Source organism: Amblyomma maculatum, chromosome 1 (genome assembly GCF_055883805.1).
Source record: "Amblyomma maculatum isolate TAMU_Amacu chromosome 1, ASM5588380v1, whole genome shotgun sequence".
Taxonomy (NCBI): domain Eukaryota; kingdom Metazoa; phylum Arthropoda; class Arachnida; order Ixodida; family Ixodidae; genus Amblyomma; species Amblyomma maculatum.
In genome coordinates, this window is record NC_139344.1 from 400313358 (window position 1) to 400340166 (window position 26809).

General features: G+C 43.5%; 1 protein-coding gene across 1 annotated transcript; it reads left to right on the forward strand.

Moving 5' to 3' along the window:
- The first annotated feature begins 430 nt into the window (after positions 1 to 430).
- LOC146208686 (uncharacterized) lies at positions 431 to 21835 on the forward strand. Its single transcript, XM_084579141.1, has 5 exons — positions 431 to 529; positions 6865 to 7016; positions 7884 to 7954; positions 19109 to 19195; positions 21535 to 21835. Exons 1-5 carry the CDS (start codon positions 431 to 433, stop codon positions 21651 to 21653), a joined length of 528 nt encoding a protein of 175 aa, XP_084435267.1. The 3' UTR covers positions 21654 to 21835.
- Positions 21836 to 26809: the final 4974 nt, after the last annotated feature.

A 26809-nucleotide genomic window follows, 5' to 3' on the forward strand; every position in this document is an offset into this window, starting at 1 on the left:
GCCCCCCCCCCCCCCCCTTGACGTTACACTGTTATCACGGCAACAAATTCTAATCACACGTGTCAGTATGACGGCCATAGACCCGAGTGGATAGCATCCTTCACGAGGCTGGAAATGTTTGTTTTTAATATCGGAGGCCAGTTGCCTGCTTTTGGTATATTTATATTTGACTGTGCAGGCATGTGTGGACTAACTGCGGCATGAAACCTAATAAAAAAAAGATTCGGTTCAGCGATAGGGTATGGCGCCCGCAGCTGCACTGTACGCTCTAGTGAAGCTATGCCATGCATCAAGTAAATTCTTTCTGCCAAATGCATAGCATTTTTATTATATATTTGGTGCCTCTGGTATATATATTCCATTTTCGCTTTTATACAGAGTACAATAGAGTACATTGTCATAACTGTAGGAGTAGCGGACACTGTAAACAATGAGTGTTGCCGGCCTGCTATGGCTCCTAGGAGCATTCGCTTTGCGTCCATCTGTGGGAGACAAAAGCCCGAACAACAAACCAGTGGATCTGCTCAAAGTAAGAGTCATTTCATGTCATATCGACCTAATTCCCACATTGCAACAAGAAATCAAATATAGAAGTTATAATTCTTAGCAGTATTTGAGTTCTACTGGAAATAAGATCTAGCTGCATTTACAAGAAGCCCTCTAAATGAAAGAGTCCAATATAAGTACCCTGCCGGCCCATACCTATGTGGAACAAATGATTGAAACTAACGCAAAATTTGATACGAAATTTACGGGACAAAAGCTATTCCGGAAAATTAAAAAGCTCGCATAGTGAAATTTTTGCTTCAAAATGAATGCGGTATTTCTAAGAATATTGGTGTGCAGTTGCTAGTAGAGAAAGTACATGGGGCACTTAACCTTATGGATAGCAGATTTGTGAAAGATACGGGCGAGGCATTTATTTGCGCTGCAATCGACATTATGAAGGCGATCATCAGCAACAACATATGCCAACTTCATTTTACACCCAAGCGAATTCACTAATTCGGTCTATGTCTCGCACATGCATGAAGAAAGCCAGCAGTCATTGAACCCGGGGGACCTTTCTTCCTGTTGTTAATGCAAACCGGTACGGTAACTAATGTGAGCTCGAAAATGATTTATACAAAGTGGGGAAATTTAGGCACCCTGCTCTGGTGACCTATGAAATCGCAACCAGCACTACGCAGCGGGAGTCTACGAGAAGACCTCTGATGCCAACTAGCAGAAGGTATACCTTCCAAGATATTTATGTACTATATGACCTAAACTTGGGGAGGCTCATCAGTACCACGCTCAACCTCAGCAGCGGACGAATGAGCATTTAGTTGCACCTCATGTGACACGTTGAACATAATCTAATTCTAAAACGAACGTTCCTTCCTCTTTACCGGCTTGGGTGAACACTGAACTGCCGACGGCTGGTAGGGTGAACTCCACAAGGATTTGAAATGCCTGAACAGTGTTTCTCTGCAGCGAATTCTAGTGTCCTGAGGAACTATTGCTGATTAATATTCTTAGAGCGCTTTACGGTGAGTTTTTCGCCGCCTCGTTGCATATATGCCCCTTATACGTGAGAGCATCCTTTGGGAACGTATAGAAAACCCTCTGCCTTAGAAAGTATGCAATAAGCGGAGAGATGTATGGAACCAGTCATCAATAGGAGACCTGCGCTCTAACCTTTGAAGGGCGGATTTATAATACATTAGGATCACTACAGGAAGAGCTCGACGTGAACGCAGCTTCCGTGAAGACATTGTCGCTTCGCGACATTGGTGAGAAGTCCACTCCATTAGCTATTCTCACCATATTGACAAAGCCATCAGTGAAAATTTGAAGATAACGGGCATCCTCTGTTTCCAAATTTTCAAGCACGGGAATTTGATTACCTCCAATTAATCCATAAATTGAAAAAACAATTCCTCTATGCGTTTTTTTATTTCAGTGGCTGACGCTGTTTTGTTGTACGTGACGCGAAAAACCCGTGAATTAACTGTGTTAGGCTGCTCAGTTTGATGTTTATTGTGCCAGTATATCAGAGTATTGAGTGGAGGCCCGAACAATGCTTACTGGCTTGTTTTTTTCGTCTGTATAGTCCTCTTTGGCCCTAAGTTTCGTGTTGTAAAACACTTACACAGAAAAACGTACGCTTTTAAATAAAGGTCCTGTGGTTCGGTTCACTACATCAGGCGCATTGCGTTGGAAGATCTGGTAATGTGGGTAACTGCCAGACAGATGTTAACGGAACCTAGCTGAATCGCAGGTGCATGTGGCGCCAACTTGTGCATTTTTACGCAAGTAGTAATATTAGTGAACGGATCGGTAAACAGGAAAAATACCTATCAAAAAGCAGCACAGGCCGAAAACCGTGAACAGCCGAAATTCACGTCCAAAAATTGACAGACAAAATGGATATATGGGCAAAATTCACGAGACCAGAAACGAGACTTTCAGATATTGCTTTTCTTAAAAAAATGCGAGCACAACGATAATAAGCGAGCTTCATTTTACACCCTAAAATGTGGTTCCTAAACTTGTCCCTGAGGTTCCTCTAATTGCGCTGCATTTTACTTTCGTCTTCTCTTGTCGAATGCAAAATTGGTATATTTGTACTATTTGTAAAATTGGTAAATTTGGTAAAATTGGTAGAATAGTTTCAGGGCTCTGAACATTATGCAGTACAAGAGCGCATTGAATCGAGGCGCGAAGTGTAAAAATTATCAGGCAGTGCATGGCCATAAACAGTAAAATATTTTCTTGAAACAAGCAGCACATGCCGGCACCGCGTACACTCCGACGTTTTCAAAGTGACCCTGAGTGTATATATTGAAGCAAAATCCTAATTTGATAATTGGTGTAAGAAAAGCACCACCTTGAAGCACGCACATGTATGAAAGCAGATGAAGATCTTTCACTATTTGCAAAGCTGCTTTGTTCGGCGCTTCAGGAAAAATATTTTCAATGTTATTGGTTATTGCCAGCTGGTGGCAGCATTATTTGGCTCCCTGCATGTATACCACGAACCAAGTTTTGGCACTCTCCTATGATTCATACTTACCAGCCAGTTTACCTTAGTTATTCACCGCATATCGTACAGCAGCAGGGCGCTTTGACAGTATTGTATGCTATGTTGCATTCATTGAAGCGGAAGCTTCACTACTCAAGGTAGTTCGAGCCGTCGAGAATGCACGATTTACACCCTCTGATGACATTGACAGATACTGCGGCTTTCATTTCTTATAAACCAATTTACAATGGAAGCGAAACATGGAAGCGAAAGTGTAGCAGGTCTCCGTTTGACAGTTAATTTCTCCTTCAAATGGCGTTGACCTAAATAACTGTGGGTGTTCACGATTTTGTGGTGTTCCCCGAAATGTATACTCTATCTTCCTTTGCCCAAAACCTGACTTTAACTGAGATGCAGGCCTGGCTTGATTGATTGATTGAATGTCCGTTATTGAATGGGAAAATACCTGTCTACCTAAGCACACTCCTGGCTTGAGCATGTCAACTTGAAGAACCTTGAAGGTCAGAGACCGATGCTGTGCCTTTTCTTTCTTACAAACTAATCTGCAATATACAAGAAGAAAATATGGAAACATGACCTCCACCTGGTTGCTTGCAGGTGTCTTCAATTTCGTGGCGTTCACTCAGAATATGATGCTGCTTCCTGTGAACCAATTATTACTATTATTATTATGGCTATCCTCAAACCCGAATTTACGAGCCGTCCAAGTCATGGAGGTTATCACCTTGAACAAACTTGAAGATCAAAGACATACTGCGCAGCACCCAAAAATGTGGCACCGTAAACACAATCACAATCACAGAAGAAAAACACAGCACAGGCGCACACTACCAACTGTAATGTGGAACCATAGAGTTTCTTACTCTTACCTAGAGGGAAAGCTGTGCTGCCGTCTATGGGCGTTTACATGGAGTTTCCAGACGGCCAGTTCAGCCACCATGGGCGCTCAAAGCATCATGGGCCGGTGAGCTACAGAGTGCAGAACTACAACTTTTGGCCAAAACTAATGCAAAGATAAACGTTGTTCTACCGTAAATAATGCCCTAAGATTGAATATTGTGACTATAAATTGTAAAGAGAGAGAGAAACAGCATGTCAGTGTGATATTTATCAAATATAAGCGATGGCTTTTTCTCCTATTGGCTTAGTTTTGAGCAGCACAAATACCAATATTTCGCATTTAATATGCAAACTTTGAAATAAAAAAACGTTATAAAAATATTTATGGTTGCGCAATCACTTCAGGAAGTTTTTAGTGGCATTTCGGGAAACAGAAACCATTTATTGGCGACGTCTGCTTTTGAGCCTTCGCTACTATGGCTTTCGCGGTCTATGTACGCACCTTCAAATGATGATGATGACGAAAAAGAAACATCGCAGTAACGCCACTCCACGTACCCGAGAAAAACCGACTGTCCCGCAACAAGAAGCACACCGGCCCATGATTCTTAGCGCGCCCATGGTGGCTGAAGTGCAGCGCCCTCAGCTTTCCCTCTAGTTAGTGTAAGGAACTCTATGTGTGGAACTGAACACACACTTCTTATTCTTCAGCTTCACTGTATATAGCACCAATACCACTCACTTCTGCAGGAGCCAGTCGCTACTTAAGCGAAAAGATACACATCTTGCCCGGCATATCTAAGAAGCGATGCGCGCAATGAGCTCGTGTGCTTGAGGGTAAGTAGGATCAAAACAACTAACATGGCCACGATACAAGAAAGGTGTCTTAGAGTAGCAGCGCTAGGGGCGATAATAAACTCAAATCTACCATTACTCAGGAAGCTTCCTCATTAAAAGTAAAATCTTTTTGCGTAAACACAACGACGCTTCACTAACACATATGTCTTTCTTGTGAATCCAAAACGCCTGAAAATTTCGCGGGAAATCTTGTCTTCATTATTTCCTAAAATAATGAGCCTAGTAAACAATGGCTCACACTTGCACTTCTGACAGTGTAGGGCTAATTGGACCCCTTCATATTATCTATGGACTTTTCATGTTCCTTTGATATATTATTAATGCATCTTCCAGTGTAACCTATGTATACTTTTTCGCACGTCAGTGGATTCTCGTAAATCCCTCTCACCACACACCCAATAAACCTCTTTACATGCTTCTTATCATATTGTGCTTCCTGGGTACTGCAGCACCAACCTGTCCCTCAAGCTATTATTTTGATATACTGCGCCTTTCCTGTCGTGTTAACCAATATACAATATACAAGAAAAAATATGAAAACATTATCTTGACCTGGTTAGGTCAAGAATATGGACGTCCGCGATTGTGGACGTGAATATCGAGTGCGAAGCCACGCACTCTGACTAAGCCAAGTTGAAACCAAGACGAACTTCTTTACAAATCACCGGAGTCTCTTCCTAGCCATAACCAAAGAAACACCTTCTGCTGAATAAAGAGCTTTACCATGCGTAACCATGCTTCAGCTCTCGCTTCACAGTAGATTTAACCGAAGCTAAACCACAGCCGATTTTTAAATGTTATTGTGCTGTGTTATTACGCAGCCATTCTTCCATCAATTGCACGTGCGTCACATATACGATCTTCTTACAGTAATTCGTTTATTAATTTGTTTACGTCTACGAGAGCGTGTGCTCTGCTGCCACACAGGTTACATAGCGCGCCCCTTGTAGAATACAACCAGCGTTTCGTTGAACGCATCAATTTTCACCGGCGTTTTATAATCGGTTTACATAAAAAGAAATGCGCTGTGTCACACTTGTTTCTGTGGGCACCTGAAGACCCTCGGAAAGGTAAAATATCAAATCGATTTCAAATATCAGCTTTTTGTCAGAATGCGGATAGTAGTGCTGGCGCACTAACACTATTCTACTTACGCTTTCAATGAAGAACTTTTCGGGTCAGCTTCCTTGATAAAGTTCCTTCAACTGAATAGAAAACTATTATTTAACCGCTCTCTAAATACGATAAAACATGGCCGACAAGGCCACTATAGGTATCTGAAATTCTACCTAGTGCTCTGAGTAACACGCTTTTTCGTGTGTTTTACCTTTTTCAAAATAAACTACATGTATTTTATTTCTACCACATTATCATTATTTAGAAACACAGCGACGTAGCTCATTCAGGGCCATATGAACTGTTGCATGCTCAACAGTACTTGCGCGTTCTTGTGAATATCCATTCCAGAAAGTCGCGCAAATTTTACGACTCAGACGCAGTATAAAACGCAGCGCTGTGTATGCATATGCAGTTTTCTTGCGATGTATCTCAGTATATATGGATTTTTTTTTTTTTCAATCATTCGTCAATGAAAATTTATCCCAAGCTTATGTGTGGTACAACTTTTTGGTGTACCACTGCGCCTGACAAAAATGTGAAATACAATTTAGTGCGAGACTATCAGTTTAATCACTTACGCACCTATAGGTATAGACTACGTGTCATGTTTCCTTGCTTGGGGTGACACGTTCGCTACGAGGAGTACCTTTCAGCGGCCTGGACGAAGTGAGAATGTCAACTTGCTATCAAAAACGAAAGAGAGGAAGAGAACAGCAATGCAATTCTGGATTTTATGCTGTGGTATCAGCGAACCCTTAAACGGGTAAAAACGGCAACTTTCGGAAGAAAAGAGCGCGAACAGGACCAATGCATAGCTTTTCAACTTGGCTTCATGGCCAAATAGGCTCTACACAGACGACGTTGCAAGGGAAAGGTGGGACCTCTCAAGCTTGGGTAATAAAAAAGTAAAAGGAACTACATTTATATTGCGACCTCCTCCATATTTTCTGGTACAGTGGTTGATAGTAGAAGATTTATTAGTATATTATGATCATTATGCACAGCTTTGTTTCTTCTAGGCTGTTGAATCATTGCCAAATGGTGTTCTATTGGAAGCGACGATAGATGTACCAATGTTGGAATGTATGTGGGCTGTCCGTTCTGAGCTGAACGTCTCTGCTCGCGAAGTAACCTACACATGGCTCATTAAAGGACAGAACGGTAAACCCGGGTGAGTGTTCATTGAAGAACGTTATTTTTCAAGCAACTATTCTATTCCCAATTTTATAATAGTCGATGAAAAACAATATCGGTGATGTGCATGCCTGCCCCACAATCCATCTCCTGTCTCTCCGTCAGTATGCTGTAAACTTGATGTCGATCCAGAGAATACGCACAAGTGTCGTGAAGCCCATAATTGTTTATTTAACACGGTAACGTCAACTCTTAAATTTCGCACTGCACATGCGCTAACAAATTAATTGTATTGATGTGGGATGAGGACTAATTATCAGCCGGATTAAATTCTCTGCAGGGCGAAGGCCTCTACCGTATTTCTCCATTACTAATATTACGAATTCCTAGTTATATTAACTACCTCACTAATTAGCATGACATGGCTAACATAAAAATCAATTGAAGCAAACTTGAAAAATAGGGATGATGCATTTGTTTAAGTTGTTTATAGCGGTAGCAAAAGATCGCATAATTTATGTTCACCCCTCACTGCTGTGTGCTTACTACTACTACTACTACTACTACTGCTACTAATTCAAGCGTCAGCTCTTGTTCTGCTGCTGACACTTGTGTTATTCAAAATGTGCAATGCTGAAAGCTAGATATTGCTTCCTTTGCATGTACATGTCTGAGAATTTTCTTTGAAGCGTGAAACAAGAGGGAGATTATAAATCCTAGTAAGTTATTGCGATCACGATTATATGCTTCGTAATAGGCAACCGAAATCATGATCGCCACAGGTTGGGGACTCTGGCCGCTTAGCATGAAGCACAGTCGAATTTTTAAAAGGTTTCAATGTTCGTTTCTGTAGAAGAAAATGAACGATGGTAAATGAGTTTGTGTGGTGTGTACTTTTTTGCAGAAAAGACATCCCGGTCAAGTATGTCATTAGCAAAAGCAGCCCTGACGAGTCTGTGGCCTTTTTTATTTCTGGTAAGCAATAATTTGTTAAAGACTGCGTCATTACAACTAGCGTGGAAAAACGCAAAGGACAGCGACAAAAGGTACCGACGGGACACCAACTAGCCCAACTATCTTCCATAAGCAATAATTTGGTGACATTTCATGGCATTTCTGCAAAATATGCTTACTCTCTTCATTGAGTGGAACCGATTGAGCCGAGACGTAAAAAAAGCGAAATTTGAGTATTACCAATGTCAATTTAATAAATCTTTGCATTACCCTCAGAACGGTTTGGTAAAGATTCCACGAGTTACAGGACATAGCGCGGCAGTTATACCAAGGGAATTAGAAATATATGGCATACGTTACTAAGGAAACCCATAAGCAAATATATTTAACAATCACATGGAAGCAGGAGCGGAAAACTTTTCATCACCTACAAGTTCGGATTATAAGTTAGAACAGTACAATAAAGTGTACATTCCTGATTCAATTTTCCTTGCTGCTACCTCTATTCTGTGCTCGTTTAACAACAGATCAGCAGCTGCCTATGATGGAATAAAAGCGGTGCCAGTGAAAGCCCCTTCGCGTATCTTATCTGGGCCATTGACACATATCTGTAACAGCATGCCTAAATCTGCTATCTTTCCCTACAAGATGAAAATAGCACGCGTCGCAACAATACGTAAAGCAGGAACATATACTCACCTAAATAACTATAGGCCGATTTCGGATCTACTGCGTTCTTTTCATTGTAGCCGAGCTAGTTCTACACAAGCGTCTAAATGATTATCTTCTTGCGATTATGTAATTTGTGACCAACAACAAGTTTTCAGAAGGATAAATCAACAGAAATGGCGTTCTTACTAACCAAAGAAGGGATTATAAGCATCGAAGACAAGCTATATACACTTGGAATTTTCCTAGATTTCCGGAAAGCGTTTGACTCTATTCACCAGCACATTATGATTCTGATTCTGATTAGATAGCGTGAAATACATGAGAATAGGGGTATAGCAGTATATCTTATTCATAATTACTTCAGCTTCAGTTTACAGCTCTGTGCATTACTTGGCTTTCAGTCTATCATGCAGCCAATTAAATATGATGTACCGCAGGGTTCAATATTAGGTCCTTTGTTGTTTATATTATACATTAATGACATAGTTAACAGTTGAATGACGCAACAGATCGTACTGTACGTCGACGATACCAATGTTTCTTTTTTCTCTTGTGCTTACCTTCAAGAAATCGAAACCAGGTTAAATACCTGGTTGGAAAAACTTTATGATTGGCTCTGTATGAGCAAACTCCAGCCTAATACAGAGAACATGAAACTTATTCATTTCTGTTCAAAAAAGAAGCCAGTTGACTATGACAATATTCTGCGCTACCCTTCCGCAACATTAGAACAAGTTGAGAGCCATTCATTCTTAGGTGTTGTTTTTCAATCAAATTTGACCTGCTCTGATCACATAGAGAATGTACGTACCAAAGCAGCCCGATCTATTGACATTATTTATTGGATTCCGTATCTATTACCCACTCGCTTCAAGAAACAGTTGTATTTTTTACTTGTTCACTTCTATTTTAAATATTGTTTATTAGTCTGGGGCACTTGCGGTCATACTGACATGGAGAAACTGTTAACACACCAACGTAGGCGGTCTGATTACTTGCACCCTCTGAAACCTGTATCGGTGTAAAAGAATTAACGAAACAGTTTACTATACCATTTGTTACAATTCAAGTTAACACTCTTAAGATATGTCTTTTAGTCTGCACAAAAAATAGCAGAAAACTACACCACCTTTCAGAAATATTACCTTAGTCGAGATGCTACTTACTTTCTGCGGAACACCTCCGTTCTAGTAAAACGTCCCCCTACAAATTATGAACAGGAAACAGTGGATTATCAAATTATGCTGATCTGTAACTTAAAATCTGAATTAATTGATATAGCGCCGAAAACTAAAACAGCTCGTAACGAATTTTCGACCTTTATATCCCTGCATGTTTGATTCATATCACGCATTAATATTTATTTTCCTAAATATTCATAATTTTCCCCTTTCACAGTAGAGCATTGCTTTTTCACGGTTTTTCACAATTCATTATTTTGCCTCTTGCACGAAACAACTGCAGAAATCCCTCTAAATAACAGTTGTGAATTGTGAAATGTCTATACGTTTACTTATGTGCATCTAGTCAAAATGTAAAGCTATGTACACTGTTCTTGTTTTTGTTTTCGAGAAACTGGTGTCGTCGCCACTGTCGCTGCATCTTCGTTGTCATCTGAGGTCCGGGCCCTGTCAGGAGGAAACGCTCCCTACTTTTCTCCGGCCGCGAGGGCAGATATTCTGTATAATCGCCATTCTTTGTAAAATGTCTTAAATTATTGAGAGCTCACGTGTTCCCTTATCATAAGTATGACTACTTGTAGGAGGCCAAAGACAATTTCAGACATGGGAAGCACAGGTGATGGTTGTGACATTTATCTCTCCCCGCCGCACTGTTTAGTAATCATAGATTACACCGCAACACCAAATGTATACACCGGCCTTTTTCCAGTGAGAGCTACGACGAATATCTAATGTAAAAAGCAATACCAAAAGAAATAAAAAACGTATAACTAACAGTAATGCTCCAGCTTTAAGGATATGACACTATAGCGTAGGCTACAACCTGGCACATGAAGCCTGGCTTTAACAAAGCCGTATGAACGTGCCTGTGAAGCCTAGGAGTAACGGGTCTTTTTCGATACCCAACAGCAATAGAATGTTTATTAACGCGACAGCGTTAAGGAGTTCGTGTCGCAGAAAAGCCGGTGTCGTCGGCGTCGGTGGCGTTGGCCGTGAGCGATAAACCCCGGCATGCACTTCATAAATAAAAAGCAACTTCCAAGATGGGCTGGGTGGGAATCGAACCAGGGTCTCCGGAGTGTGAGGCGGAGACGCTACCACTCAGCCACGTGTTTTTTTTTTCTTTATTGTCTGTTTTGAGTTCACATCAATTCAAAAAAGATCCACATAATGGTAAAACTCGCAACAACCAGACTTCGGCTGTCACGAAAGGTTTAAAATTTCTTGAGGACAGCCAGTTCATCGAGCACACTGATCCAGTCAGGTGGATCAGAAAGCACCCGGTACGTTTCTCTAAGGAGCAGCACACTCTCGATAAAGTTCTCGCGTACAGAACGCGCGTTGACATCTGCATGTTGCACTTGCATCCTTGTTTTCCACAGGCTGTGGAGGCCCAAGACCATGACTAAATCCAAAGGAATACCCTCACTCTCGACTGGAAGGAACCGTATGCCATACGGATCTAACGGAAGGTCTTTCTTTAGTGTTCTCTGGAGAACATCCCAGTGAAAGACTGGGTCCCAGCAATCCAGAAAGACGTGATCGATTGTCTCTGGTTTTTTGCAAAGGAGACAGTCTTTTGTCCAGGGAACGAATAAGCCTCTTTCATGTTACCAGGTTTTAACAGGCAATGTGTTGGAATGTAGCTTAAAGAAGAACGTTTTAAATGAAGGCCTAACTGGCATCTTTTTCACACGCTTTAAGACATCCTGTCCGGGGCCTCCACGGTGTGGTGCGCGGTAAATCGGCAACGGTATCGTCACATCCAGAAGATCTTTGTACAGCTTCTTCTTACACACTTTGCTCAAGTATTCCATTGAAAAATGCGCATGTAACATTCTGAAAGACAAGACAACTTCGCGCATGTACCCTTTTAAAGTGCCACTCATATTCTCACCAGAACAGACGACGTATTCTGGAAGCATTTTACACAGTCGTACTTGCATAACCGTCCTCAAGAATTTGTCGTTTTGATCACGAAGGAAAAAAAAAACGCGAGACAACCTGTCGCAAAAAGAGATGCACAAGGCCCAAGCCCCCCGCCTTAACAGGAAGAAAGAGGTTGGTTCTGCTACACTTTTCCCATGTTGATGCCCACATGAAAACGGCAAAGACACGATGACTTTTTGGAATGCTAACACGCGTCGCCGAAAGCACATTCATTACGTACCATATCTTTGCCACAAGGAAAACATTGCACACATAAGCGCGTGTGAACATTGACAATGGCTTGCCCTGCCATGAATCAGCTTTCTCTCTCGCCCTCTCTGCTTGGCCAGCCCAGAAAGGGGTGGGATCTTGGTACGATTCAAGCGGCACGCCTAAATACTGGGTCGGCAATTTTGACCATTGCAAACGAGAAAAGTATTCAGGCGTAACATCCCAGTCTCCATGCCAGAAACCGGCACTTTTTTTCCAATTTACTTCACAGCCTGTCTGTCGGCAGAATTTTTCAACAAGGACAGTAACTTGAATGCTTTCTCTGCTTGAACAGAATACAGCGGTGTCATCTGCATATGCCAGCATTTTGACCTGTGCTGACTGTAGCATAAAACCAGTTATACGTTCATTGTTTATGATAGACCGGCAGAGAGGCTTGAGGTAGGCCGCAAACAGCAGGGGTGACAGGGGGCAGCCTTGCCTCACCGACGACAGCACACGAATGCTGTCAGTGAGCTCTCCATTCACAATTATCCGTGTCGTGCAGTTCGCATACACCATTCGAACACCTTCCTCAATCACTCGCCCTATCTTTGAGTGTGCCAATACTTCGAACAAGGCATCGTGCGAAACGCGATCGAATGCTTTGGCGAGATCCAGCTGTATCATTGCCACTCGAGATCCAATCGCGTCACAACACTCCAAAACAGTTCGTACCACGTGCACATTAGTTGCGATGCTTCGAACTTTAATGCCGCACGTCTGGTGTGGCCCAACCAGACTCGGTATTACACTTTGAAGCCTTTTCGCCAGCACTTTCATGCATATTTTGTAATCCACGTTGGTGAGGCTTATCGGCCGATAAGAACCCACCAACAGGCGTTTTCCTGGCTCATCATACTTCGGAATCAAAACAATGTGCGATGTAGAAAACGAAGGTGGGACCTGCTTACGCTCGTATGACTCGTCGAGCACTTTAAGCAAAATCTGGGCTGTGTAATCATTAAATGCTTTGTAGAAAGTAGCGCCAAGCCCGTCAGGTCCTGGCGACTTTCCCATTGGAAGCTCGTCTATCGCGCTTTCTATTTCTGTCAAACTTATGGGTCGTTCTAGACGCGTTTTAACATCATTATCGAGTTTTGGCATTTGGCGCAAAAATTCTGCCTGAAAGCCATTTTTGACTTCGCGTTTACGGCCAAGCAATTCATTGTAGTGTTCTACAAAGGTATTTTTGATAGTAGCAGGATCACTAGTTACAGCACCTCGGTTGTCAATTTGCCGTATTTCCTTTTGATACGCGTGCCGTTTCTCATCTGACAGCGCTCGCTTAGTTGGCGTCTCCCCCGCCCAAAATTTTTCAGACCTTGCTCTTATCACTGCTGCCTTATACTTTTCAGTGTCAATGTTTTCAAGTTGTCGTTTCAAGGCTTTTATTTCTTGTGCATATCTTCCCGGCTGGATGCTATCCATGCTAAGCAAAAACTCAAGCTCCTCGTGCATTTCTTTCTCTTTTCTTTTTTCTTCATATCGAATTGCGCTTGCAGTTTTGATAGCTAAAAGCTTTACTCTCTGCTTTAGCTCCTCCCACTCAACTATATAGCTTTCGGCCTGCGTCGAAAGTAATTTATCGAGTTCTTTCGTTGTCTCTCTTACAAAACTGTCGTCCTCTAAAAGCTTCACGTTAAATTTCCACAGGTGCCAGTTAAATCGTGACCTCCGCTGTTTCCTGCCAAATGTTCCAATTATTAAGCAATGGTCTCTGAAGCTTACAGGCTTAACGTCATACTCTGTGCACAATGAAGCCAGTTCAACAGAGACATAAATTCGATCTAATCTGGCGTGGCTATCCCTTTGAAAATGCGTGTATTTAGGGTGTGCGTCGTAAGAGAACAAATAGCCAACGTCTTCGAGATTACATTCATTAATTAAAGAGTGCAGCAGCTGAGCACTCTTATCCCTCACTGGCAAATTTCTTGCGCGGTCCTGTGCGTAACAAACACAGTTGAAGTCTCCTATCAATATTACTACCTTGTCGCACCTAAGATGCATTTCGAGACTTTCGAAAAATGTTTTGCGCTCGCTCACAGCGTTCGGAGCATAAACACAGACAACACGATAACTATAATTCGAAAACGAAAAGTCAACAACAAGAAGGCGACCGCATTGGGAAGCCACAACGGAAGCAACGTTGATGCCTAAACTTTTACGAATAAATAAAACGCAGCCACCCGACGCGCCGACGGAATGGCAGACGCATACGTCATACAAAGAAGAAAACGACGCCGCCATACGATCAGTTAGCTCTTCGCTTTCAATCTTAGTTTCTTGGTCAAGGTCATTTTCAAGAGTTAGGCGTCGCAGCTGGCTTTGTCGTCTTCTTGCTCCCAAACCCCGGACATTTAAAGATGCTAGACGAATGTTACATCGAGATTAACCGCCATGTTTAGTAACAAAAGCCCCGCTAATAAGAGTTTGTAGCGGGTAAAAAAGCACTAAACTCACAGTGCATAAAGCCTCCATGCAGCGTTCCCCAATCCAGTCTTTCGCAGGCGCCGTACAGATCACAGCCAGCACCGTCTTTACTGAGTCCACCTGGCCACATAGGCCAAAGGATTATGGAGGCGGTTTCACCGCCTGCCTTGGCTCGGACGGGACGTTCGGGTTCGGCCGCGGTTTGACGGGCGGCCGTCTCCTCCCGGTTGTTTTTGGTGGCGGCTCCCCGCTGCCACTGCCGTCCAGTTGCTCACTCTCGGTATCTTTCTCGTCACGCGGCCGTTTTCCGGGAAGTATACCGGCACCGACGCCAGCTGCTCCCTGAGTAACGTCCATTGCGGTTGCTTCGGCGCCCTCGATGTTCGATTCGTCGTCGTTCGTCGCGTTATCCAACGCAGATTCCTCTTGGTCGGTAACTATTGGTTTGCTCGGTGGGCTAGCGTGAACACTAGGCTTCTGCGGCACAAGGACTTGAAGATTAGGCTGTAATACGTAATTGACCGCTGGTCCTTTTCCTGCTTTCGAAGTCTCCTCAGCGTCCGCCTCATCCATGTACAGCTCGGAAGCTTCATCGCTTTTGCCGGGGCCGGTGACACCTGCATATGTGCGAGTGCACTGACTCTCTTCGTGTCCGAACCGACGGCAAGAGCTGCATCGTGGAATGCGGCACTCACGCCGTATGTGACCTGTACCTTGGCAGCGCAGGCAAAGCGGGGCCCTGCTAGGCACTACCACTACAGCCAATTCGCCACTGACGCTCACCTGATGCGGAAGGTCGTCGAGCTTGACACCTGGATTCAACTTGAGTGTCTTGTTGTTGTTGTTGTTGAACCCTTATCCGACACACCCTGTGCTCTCCACTTCTCCTTTGCAACATCTGTCACCTTCCCGAAAGCAGCAAAGGCGAGCTGCACGTCTTCGTCTGGTACACTGTGCAGCAACCAGTGTACCTTCATTCGGACGTCTCGGTTAGCAGGATCGATGACGAGACACCGAGTACCTTTAACCTGCAGGTCTGCAGGTATCCTCTTCATCGAGTCAGCGTCCTTGAAGGTCACGGCCCAGACGTGGTTCATGCGGTACGCCCCCAGGGCGATAACATCCGGCATGAGCGAAAGCGGAGCAAGCGCATCGCGAAAGTCTTCCACCCGGTATGAGCGGGCCCTGATGTCACCGTGCAAAAGAACAGTATTTTCAACAAATTGCCCTGTAGGCAAACTTGGCAGTACAACCTGATAATCACTGTCCGAAACAAAAAGCCTGTTTCCGCGGCCAGACATGACCGCTGTACCCGCTCCAACAGAGCCCAACATAACACATCCGTTCGCTACGGCGGCCGGAAGTGGGCCCCCGAGTTCGATGCTTGAAAGCGGTACAAAAGCGCTTCTAGTGAATGCGGCGTTGCCTTAGAAACGTGCCGTAGAACGTTATACTGCGGTGTATATCGGTAATTATGAGCATGTTACTTACAGAAGTCGCAGTTACACGAGTAGCGAAGTACGTTTCCGCTACATTTCTTCCGCTCTGCGCACATGCAGAGCCATCTTGCGGCAAACACAGAAGAACCCCTCCTCGCAATGTGCGGCGCTGCCCCGACACGTGGCGCGCCACTCGCCCCTGACGTTTCGCCGTGCACCCTCACGGGTTGTAGAATCAAGCGTCTTTCCTTTCTTTAGATCACTATCTTCGCTCACCCGCTTCTCCCCTTCGGGCCGCGCGGGTAGCGGTGCGAGGATGCCCCAATACCCTTGCGTTTAATAAGTTTTCTCGCTCTCTCCCCTTCCAACATCCAGCGTGCGTCACTCGAACAGTGGTGTTTAGGCGACGCGGCTCCTCTTTCCGCTCACAGTGCGATTGCTAGGTGCAGCGTCTGATGCCGGACGCCTCTGACGTGATCACTGCCCCGTAGCGCTTCTGCTGGGAACGCGTCCCCTGCGATGTGTGCCGAGCTGCTTCCGAGGAATCATGCTTCTGCGTGATGCTCCCAAGCGAGATAGAGGGCGATCCCATCAAGGCGTCAGCCCCATGATCGCGTCCGCGTCTTTGTGTGACTCAAGAGCATACCGAGCGAGTGAGTGGGCGGTGCGAACGAGGTGCAATAACGCTATCGCGTTCCACTCTTGAAGGCGAAGCTTAAGCGTCCTCCAAATTTTTGTATTTCACATTCCCATCTTAAATGAGAAACTCGAGTTGGCAGCTTCTCCCAACTTTCAGATATTGTTTGGTCTTGTAAATCGCAGAAAAAATCTAACAATCACTTCTTGGCCATATCTGCTGCCAGCTACCACCTGCCAAAGTCATGTCCGTCCTTTCTCTCCTACAACACCGACGTAAACGCGAGTGCTGTAGCTACATCGACGATTACGCCGCCCACGTCGGATATTCGGCGTAACGTCGCCATTAACGCCATTGCGTTAAAAAAAGAAAACCTGAAGAAGCATCTGAAAGCAAATGGACCCCCGTCCTTAACAATGGTGGCGGTGCTTCACCATCTACGTTCGGGCAACGTGCCTCCTCCTTCGTGAAAAATATTTACTGCTTCCCTTTTTCCATTGCTAGATGTTCCGAAATTTGAAATTTAGTGCTAAGGCAGCGTTATTTGGTTAAAATGATTTAAAGCCTTGTACCCCACTTACCGAAAGAAGTGAATTTTATTAGCCGCCAGAATGTAACTGATTCGAAGCGTATTTAACACAATTGACTTTATTTGCACGAAACACACTGGCAGTTGGTCACCGATAGTTACATTAAACCGTGTTCTTATTTTAGTATATGTATACCTCAGATAGGTAGCTTATTCGCGGCGACAGATATCAGGGAATGCTTAAATATTCTATGCAGTTGATGTGATAGAAATTCCATGTGCATATATGTATTTTCGTTAAACAATGGTGCTAAGTATAGAGTTATATATTTGGGCCAGTTAGTAGTTCTAAGCAGCAGGATGATACTTTGGGGAGCTTACCATAAGTGCTAATATTGGTCTGAACTGGAACTGTGCTTATCTTTAAAGTAATGTGTGACTACTGTCTACCCTAAGGTATTACACTATTGCACAAGACACCTGCCAATCGCTCTGAAAAAACGGTCTTCAGCTGTGTACTACAGGTTTACAGACGAGTAGAAAAGAATTGAGGTTGAGTACCCAACAGCATGAATTCTCGTTCCTCTTTGATGGCTGTTTGTTTATACACTTACCTCGTAAGAACAATCATCTGGCCCAAAATTTATCGTTGTTGCCGCTTCAGATAGCGGTGCTAATCTTTAGAGTGAAGAGAGCATAATTTTAATCCACTAAACATTATGTTAAATAAATCCCCTGAAACGTAAAAGAAGTGCATCCGGTTTGCGATCGAGAGGACATCAGTTCGATTTCCGCACGGCCATAACTTAACGTGCAGCGCTAAGTGCCTAATTGTACAAAAACTCCGCTCTATTTTGCACTGTAGGCGTTGTTGGCAAAGAAGTATAAGCAGATTTTGCATCTCTTACGAGGCACGTGACATATGAATGCATTCTGATTGTTAAGCGGGTGCAGACATTTGGCGAGATGATATGACTCCACAGTTTCTGCCGACTTTTGATTCTGCTTTTTGTTGAGAGGGTGAGGGAAACAGGGAAGCACATTACATAGTACAGAGGTTTACAGCAGAGGATTAATGACACCTAATCTATGATGTCATAACTTTGGTGAAAATTGAGGAAAATTGGTTCTGACCTCGGGGTCGTTTGCAGATGTGCACCTTGCTGCTATCAGATTAATAATTGGATGGCATTACAATCATTCCATTGTAGTAGACTACATTACCATACCGGCAATCAACCGATTTTTTAAGCAGACATTTGTACAGTAATTACTGGAATGTATTATTGGTTCTGAGAAGGAATACAGAATCAAGCAATACTGAAACGCATAGAACTTGACCCGTCGACTACACAAACACAAAAACGCTTATGAATAATATATAATGATCTGTCATATTTTGATATGGTTCTGCTGTTCATTTTCCCGGCTAGGCTGGAATAAATTAAAGTTCTAAAATGTATGTTTCACGCCGAATTTTTTTCTTTAATCTTTGTGCATGTTTGTTCACATGGAGCGCTCCCAAATATTATCAGAAATTTGGAAATTTCACGTCTGGTTAAAGATGAAAGAAGTGTAAGGCAGGATGCTATAAATCGTTTCAATAAGGGCTCACTCCAGGTACTTTGTTTAGTTTCATTAAATAGTTACCTAGTAACCCCACCCAATTATATGTCGCATTTATTAATATGTGGAGTGAATATACAGATGTTGTAAATGCCATTGGACATGCGGGAAAATGAAACATTGCTGAACAAAGTAATATTTTAACAATTTTATTTTCCTTCATTTTGCCATATTCCAATCCAGAGATGTTTCTTAAGCCCCAGGCGCTTTGATCATAAGTCACTCGTCTTGCGCCACAAAACGTATTCATTTAAATAGTTGCACATAGTTCGCATGGTTCATAAAATTTAAATAAAAACCGCATTGTGACAGGTGGCCCTAGGCGAAGGATTCACATGATTCTTGGTGAGAGTGCTGGGCCGATGTAGACAAAAGCATGGCCCAGATGCGGATGTTGTATATTTTCGCGTGTCTTACAATGTTCAGCGTAGAGATTTATATTTTCCATTCTTTTTTCAGATAAATCTAAACCAATACGGGCACAGGCGATTTACAGCGAGGAAGCGCGTTGTTTGATTATGAGGATGTTCTGGGGGACGCGCGATGGTGAGTAAATAAGATGTTATTCTGAACATTTTTTTTTTTTCTTTTAGCGTTTTTTAACATAATGCTAAGACCAGAAGTTGGACACGTTGCAAACTCAAGAAAACACTTCAGGCATGATCAGCGGCCAGTGCATTCTGCAGAATGAATACAGATGATTAATTTTGCACAAATGGGTCGCTTCACGTAACGAAATCTACAATAATGTTTCCAAACGGTAGTCTGAGAGAAAATAACAGCATCTTGACTCTAAACGCTGTACTGAAATCTGCCATAGGTAGCTCTTACGCGTAAAAGTCAGGTGCTAGATTTGCAAAATTCAACCTGATGATGAATTGTATCTGTCATTATTACTCTGTTCTTGCTAAGCACCACATATAGGCGGCTAGTAGAAGATAAGTCATTATGAAGCATGAAATGGCATCCAAGAAGGCACAGAGCTCTCAGCAGCCAACCTGTTTGAATCGTTACGAGCACTTTTGTCAACATTCTCATCCGGTAATTGAAACAAATGCAGTAAATAAGCATCAACATAACATTGTTAAACAACTTTTTTCATCGGATTAAAAGCGCAGGCCTTGTATACTTTTATAGAATGCTTTGCCAGAGCAATATGCGAGGATGTAGTGAAGCTTCCGGTGCACACCATCTCAAGTATATAACTAATAATTGTTTGAGTCGGCATCATTAGTCAATGATCATGATTCCTGTTCACAAGAATAAGAATGAAGACAGGCCACACGAGCCGCACATACTGCCGTTAGCAATATCTTCGGGCGTTTTCGTAAGTGTCCCACCCTTATAACGGACAGCTAGCGTAGCTGGTTGGCTTTCTTGCGAAAATCTCCTTAGTGTCTTCCTGTAACATTAGGCGACCTTGATGAAGCTGTCATGGTGAGTGCGGTGATCCACAATACGGACAGTAGCAATATTTAGCATAGCACAAGACGCTACTACGAACTGGCAAGTCGAAGTGGCAACTACCCATTTTCAGAACCCTCGAGAGGTGCACACTCGGTGCTGTCCAGGCACAGTTGAGTCCCTGCGGAAAATGATCAGGGTATGGGATTCAAAGTAGCGCCATGTTAAACTTCTAGGAAAGTGATTTTTTTCTCGCGTAAAGCCATGGTAATTGAATCAGAACGGAAAACATTTAGACGGGAAGGTTGTAATGTTGTTATTCACAATATCGAATAATATTTACAGGTTCCTTGTAAGGGGCCTGGGCGTCGGCGCTTAGTGGTACATTGGTGATTGCCACTATGAAATATACAGGTTGTGTCAGCTGAGAACTGTAAGCATTTTCAATGGCAGGACTTCCAAGCTAAAACACTACACTCTTCGCCATAGCATTTACAGTGCTAACGGCCATCTAAATAAAATGAAGATTTCTCAAGTAGAAGGCTCTTTCTACCGCTAATATTGAACGGTTCAATTATAAGATTTTACAACCAAGCTCCTCTATTATTACAGATGGTAATAGCCAGCCAGGACTAATATTTGTATAAGTATTTACACTTCAGCAAATTTCATTTCTTTCACTGGAAAATTCGCGATTCACATGGCCGAAAGCGATGTATTGCAGCCGAAGTGACGGGAAGTCACACCTACGAGCATGCTTCACATAGTAGCGCAGCTCTTCGACATAACAAGAGCCCGTTTCACAGGGCAGCTCTTCTATGCTCTTCACTGCCCGCTGATATTCTTGACGTGTGAAGCTAGAACATAAATAACACGAAGCTTTGCGGCGAATGCTAGTAAGCGTAGCTAGCTGTTTCTATGGCCGTTTGTGTATATTATAGTTTGTATGCAGGACGAGAATTTAGTGAGCGGCAATGGGCAGCAAAATTGCCGTTGCAAAAATGCTAAAAGCTGTATGCTCAGCTCACGTAGCTTGCCTAGTAACGTGAACAAATGACTAGATTCAGTGCTATAAATAATAATTTTGACAATTTGATTTAAATTCGAACATATTGGAATGATTTCAAAAGCAAAATATCATCATTACATTAAAGGAGCAAACATTCTCATGTGATTTCTGAGAAAACCGAAGGCGCGAAACGGAACGCTCGTGACGTAAAGTGTGGAGTAGTTGCTCTGAGACAAATATTATGCTTTACCCAGTGCCTATGAGAGCAAAGGTTTTCATCAGGGCCGGTTATTGGTTCTGGGATTCTCTTGTAATGTCGCGATGGCACAATCAATCAATGCGTTTATGAGGAAGCGCTTGCTGGTGCCACTGTAATCCCCTGAACAACATTCTGGTCTTAACATGGAAATCATAAGCATAGGTTCGGCAGCCCTATAACTGCAAAAATAATTGTCATCTCTTTCTTCTTCAGATTGCCTACTATGGTGGGCACCACAGTCAGGAGCCACTGCTCCTAAATCATGCACCACGGCTTTCAAAAAGAAGTGTGGAGACGGCGTCTTGCTGTACAAGAAGGACGTCTGTAAATGAGAAGTGAAACAACAAATGCACATGAATTAAAAGCTGTAACACTGAGAGCGCCAATAATCTGTACCTGTATCTTGAAACGTTATTTTCTTTTGGAATGTCTTCTTTATAACGTAACGATTACGTATGATCCCGTCTAATAAAGTTTATCGCTCTCTAATATGGTTTGGATTAAACGTCATGGACAGTACGACACCGCTGGCTGCTTCACTTTTTCTAGCTAAAGATTACAGGACAAATGCTGCGTCATAGTGTGTATAACAATTTGTAATGTTACGACTCTATTACAAGAGAGGAACAACACATTGATTATTTGGTTGCGTGAGTTCCAAACAGCAGGTGAAGGCCGCTTTTAGGAACTCACGCGCGTGACTGTGTGTGTCTTCCTTCCGTGCTCGTCTAAGCCTTGCTACTCTGCCAAATGACGTACCAACTCACCTGAACATCAGTTTTGCCAGCAGAACTCTTAGAATAAAAGTTAACCTGGTTAAGACTTCGATTGCCGTCGCAGGTTTGCGTGCGACGCTGTGTCCTCCTGATCAGTAATTTTTCTTCTATGCGATGTAATTGCAGATTAGTTGAGATTTCTGCAATAGTTTTTCGGGTTATAAACATTATTTTGCTCTTCTGCTTTTAGCATAAGCAGAGGAGAAGCATAAAGAATATGTGAATTTTTTGCGCATGAAAACGATAGTAAGCTTTTTAGTTTCTCAAATTCTTTACTTCGATAAGACATTATTTGCTTTAGAGTTAACGCAAAGATAGATTTATGCTCATAAGAACCATTGAGAGAGTGCCGATATTTTAGCGGCCCATTTACCTTTCATATGATTTACCCCAATAAATAATTACTGGGAAATTTGATTGGTTATCTAAAGGTGTCAAATAATTCCTCACCTCTAGAGCAACATATTGGCGGACACGTAAGATCTGCCTTTAAAATATGACGACCCCGGTAACACCTACTACCATTCTGGTTTCTGCGTATTCTAGTCTGCGTATATGCTCTTTTAAACTCGATATTTCACTAATTGGATTATTTGTGCCATTATAACTTCGCGTATACGCCTTAGCATACAAACGTAAGCTCTCCATAAAGTGAAGGACCACGAGACATAAGTTACAAAACCCACTCAGGCAAGGCGCACGAACGTTGCGACGTGTTCTAGAGGTTGGATGTAGGATTCAAAACGCTACGAGCTTTGTGGGCCACACTTACTTTCCCATCTGAAATGAGAACTGCGATTTGGCTGCTTCCTCCAAATTTGGTATGTCATGGGATACGTAAACAACAGGAAAGGCACCAACTTTAAACTGAGGTTTGGTTTTGTGTTCCTTCTTTGTCTTCGTTTCTTTCGCGCCGTTCTAGGAATCAACTTCAGCTATGAACCAACTAGCCCAAACCACCAAAGTACTTCTTTTTATGTCATGGGGTCACGTGCCGTAGTGGAACCCTATGTCCAATAAATCTATGGCCGCGTATGCTTTAAGCTAGAGATGGGAGGGATCGGGAAAAAAAAAAGAAAATTTTGAGAAAACATTTTTTTCTTTTTGCTTTTTTTGAGACATGGAAAACCGAAAAAGAAAAATTATAATACCCTTATTATTATACCCTTATTATAATACACTCCTGATGAAGGCCAGCTTCTGGTCGAAACGTCGAGTCCAATAGAATGTTTCTTTAAATGAAGCGTACCCTTCGCTCTATAATTTTTTAAGTGGCCAAGTACGTTAAACGTTCTCGCATCCTACCTTCTTCAATGGCCGCCACTAACGCTTCAAGAAACATCCTCTGGAAATTTCCTCTCCACGCGCCAACATGGGCTCTGATTGGCGACTCCCAAACGAAACATCTCTACAACCACTTCGATGCATCAAGCCGATGCTCTCCAGCCTTCATTTCACAACCCGGTGCTGAAATCAAGGACATAACAAACCTCCTGGACTTCGTGCCTCCAAGTGTAAGTGGACTCATTCTTCATTTGGGCACCAACGACATCTCCCGTACAAGCATCGATGATGCCCTCAACCGCTACGCGGGTGCACTTAAACTCATCCGCGCCACACGGCCTGAAATCGAGGCAGTATGTGCCACTTTGGTGCTACCACGGGCTCCTAACCGCCGACGAGGTTCCGGGAATTGGCGGACGGTGAATCAATTTAACCACCGCGTCATGCAGTTCAACAACGGACTCATTGAATTGTGTTCTCAAGAAAACGTGTTCTACCTCCACCATTCCTTGGAGGCCTTTCCCGCTACCAAAGTTCTGGCTGCTGATGGAGTGCACCCAAGTTTTGGAGGTGTTTCGGTGCTCGCCTGGAATATATTCAACCTCCTCCTCAGTGCTCAACGGCACTGCATGGCCCCATGGAAAGACCACCTCCCAACCTCGGATAAGACCCACCAACCCACCATGGAGCACAGCACCCGAATAGCTGCCAGCTGTTTTGAGGTCCCATCCCAAAACAGTGAAGATGCTGGTCCACCCGCAACACCAGATTTCCCAACCATTGAGGAAGCAGAGCATCTGATCAACCAAGGACGGACATCTGGGTTGAAATGCCGCCGTGCCACGCATAACCTAACACCAAGTGGTTCAGGCTACACTACACTCACGAAGACGCCCCTTCGCCAAGCTCTGCTGCAAACTCCAAGATCACCACATTTCACTGCGCCTCCAGCCGCCGCCAAACCATCCAGAACAACAGGAAATCCTACACCGAATAACCACACCTGCCCATCATCAAACCGCCCGTCCCTACTACCGACGCCTGCTGTGCAAGGCGGTACATCCCCGGTCTCCACTTCGACGAGGCCCCGATCATGGCTGGGTCCAGTCTCAGCTGCAACACGTGGATCCCAACAAGCTTCATCCACCATGCAGGGCATCGGAAATGATGCCAGCACACCCACTCCAAGAGACACAACAGGACTCCAACAGCCTCCTTCCAATGAAAACGACCGACCAGAGAGCGCCGCTACACCGAAACAAAGGTATGACCTCAGGCGACGCTGTGGCTCAGCGCAGCGAATTAAGCGGGACTGACGAGCTGACCGAGCTCGCCCGCCTACTGCTCCCTCCTCAGATGATGCCAAGTACTCCAAGCATTTCTTAAAAGCAAGAAAAAATTTAGACAAACGAATCAGGCACCAGCTCCATGTAAAAGCCCTTAAGATTTATCTCCAGTCGAATATGGTACCGAAGCGCCTTTCTGTAGATTTAATTCCGTCAATGAACAACCTTTCGAATGCCCATAAATTGGCTTGGAGCCAAGAACTCCTCAATGCATCACTTAACCTTCTGAAAATAACCATAAATCACTGCGAGGAGACGTTGGCATCGCTGAGTCGGGAGGAGGGGCGGGTTCGTCATAACATTACACTATCAACAACTGAGGGCAACGAGCTTGAGGTCTTCCAGTGCAGGAGAGCTACAGAAATTTGGACTAAGAAAAGTAAAAAATTTCAAAGAGATAACGTCCCTTATATAAACCTTGAGCATGGCGCGATACCACAACCTGTTAATTTTTAAAATCAGTCTAATATAGCAAACGATTCAAGAACCCACTTAAACACTTTTAACCAAACACCGGACAGACCACACTTTCAGCATAACATTCTTAACTTCTCAAACGCAGCACTTACCCCGGAAGGAACAGCACTCCTATCCCGTGGACTGAAATTCTGCCCAAATATGGGACGATATGACGAATACAAATTACTTAAGGATCTAGACAATTTTTCACGAACCCTAAGACTACAGGAATATTTTTTCGAAAAACCTAACAGTAATTCTGCCTCACTTCCCCGTTCTCAGGAACAGTGGACCCCTAGATCTGGGAGGGAAAAACATCTGGATTTGTACATAAAACTGTACAGCGGGACATCCTTCGCGCTTTCGAGACCTACTGGCCCGGACCCTCTAACATTTCAAAAAAAGAACGTAACGCCTTAATATCCCTTAGGCAGCGAACGGAAATCGTCATCAAACCTGCCGATAAAGGAGGTGGTATAGTAATTTCAAACAAAGACGATTACATTAACGAGGGATATCGCCAACTCAACAACTCAAATTTCTATGAATTACTCCCATCAGATCCCACTGCCGAACACCAGGAAATTATAACACAAACTCTAAAGCAACTCACCGAGAAAGGGGAAATACTACCACGAGTAAGATAGGCACTCGAGGCAATAGATCCGTCCCCAGGGCGTTTCTACATGCTCCCGAAAGTGCACAAAGAAAATCATCCCGGTCGACCAATCGTATCCGGCATTGGCACCCTCACAGAACCAATATCTAACTACATCGATTCCCTCATCAAACATATCCCTCCCAAACATACATCTTACATACGCGACACTAATCACTTCCTGAAAGAGTTATCTAAATTTACTGTCCCCAAAGGAGCCCTTTTAGTGACCCTTGACGTGGTGTCCCTTTACACGAACATTCCGCACGAGGACGGGATCCAAGCTCTGATCACATCATATGAAAAACACAAAGCCCCAAACTCCCTTAGCCCAACCGCCATCGCATCACTCGCTAATCTGGTTCTAAAACTCAATTCCTTCGAATTAAACAACTCGTATTACCTACAAATCAGTGGTACAGCCATGGGAACGAAAATGGCGCCAAACTATGCTAACATATTCATGGATCACATTGAATCTGACTTCCTACGCTCGTACCCAAAAAAAACAGCTTTTTATAAATGCTTCCTAGCCGATATATTTATCATATGGACAGAAAACGAGCATGAACTCATCCAATTCATTACCTCATTTAACAACATACATCCCAACATCTCATTCACACATACCTACTCCTCCACTCAAATTAACTTCCTGGACGCATTAATTCAATTTGAAGACGGGGCACTAATCACCAATGTCTACAGAAAACCCACGGACAGACAACAATACCTTCATTTTAAAAGCTGCCACCCGCGCCACTGCAAAACATCAATTCCATACTCTCATGCAATAAGATTCAAACGAATCTGCTCACGCTCAAAAGATTTTGAGGAAAATTCCAACCGTATGCGGGAGGTTCCGAAACACCAGCACTATCCGCCAACTATTATTGATGATTCCATCCAAAAAGCGGGATTAATTGATCGCAATGAAACATTTGGGGAAGACCGGCCGGCAGCAC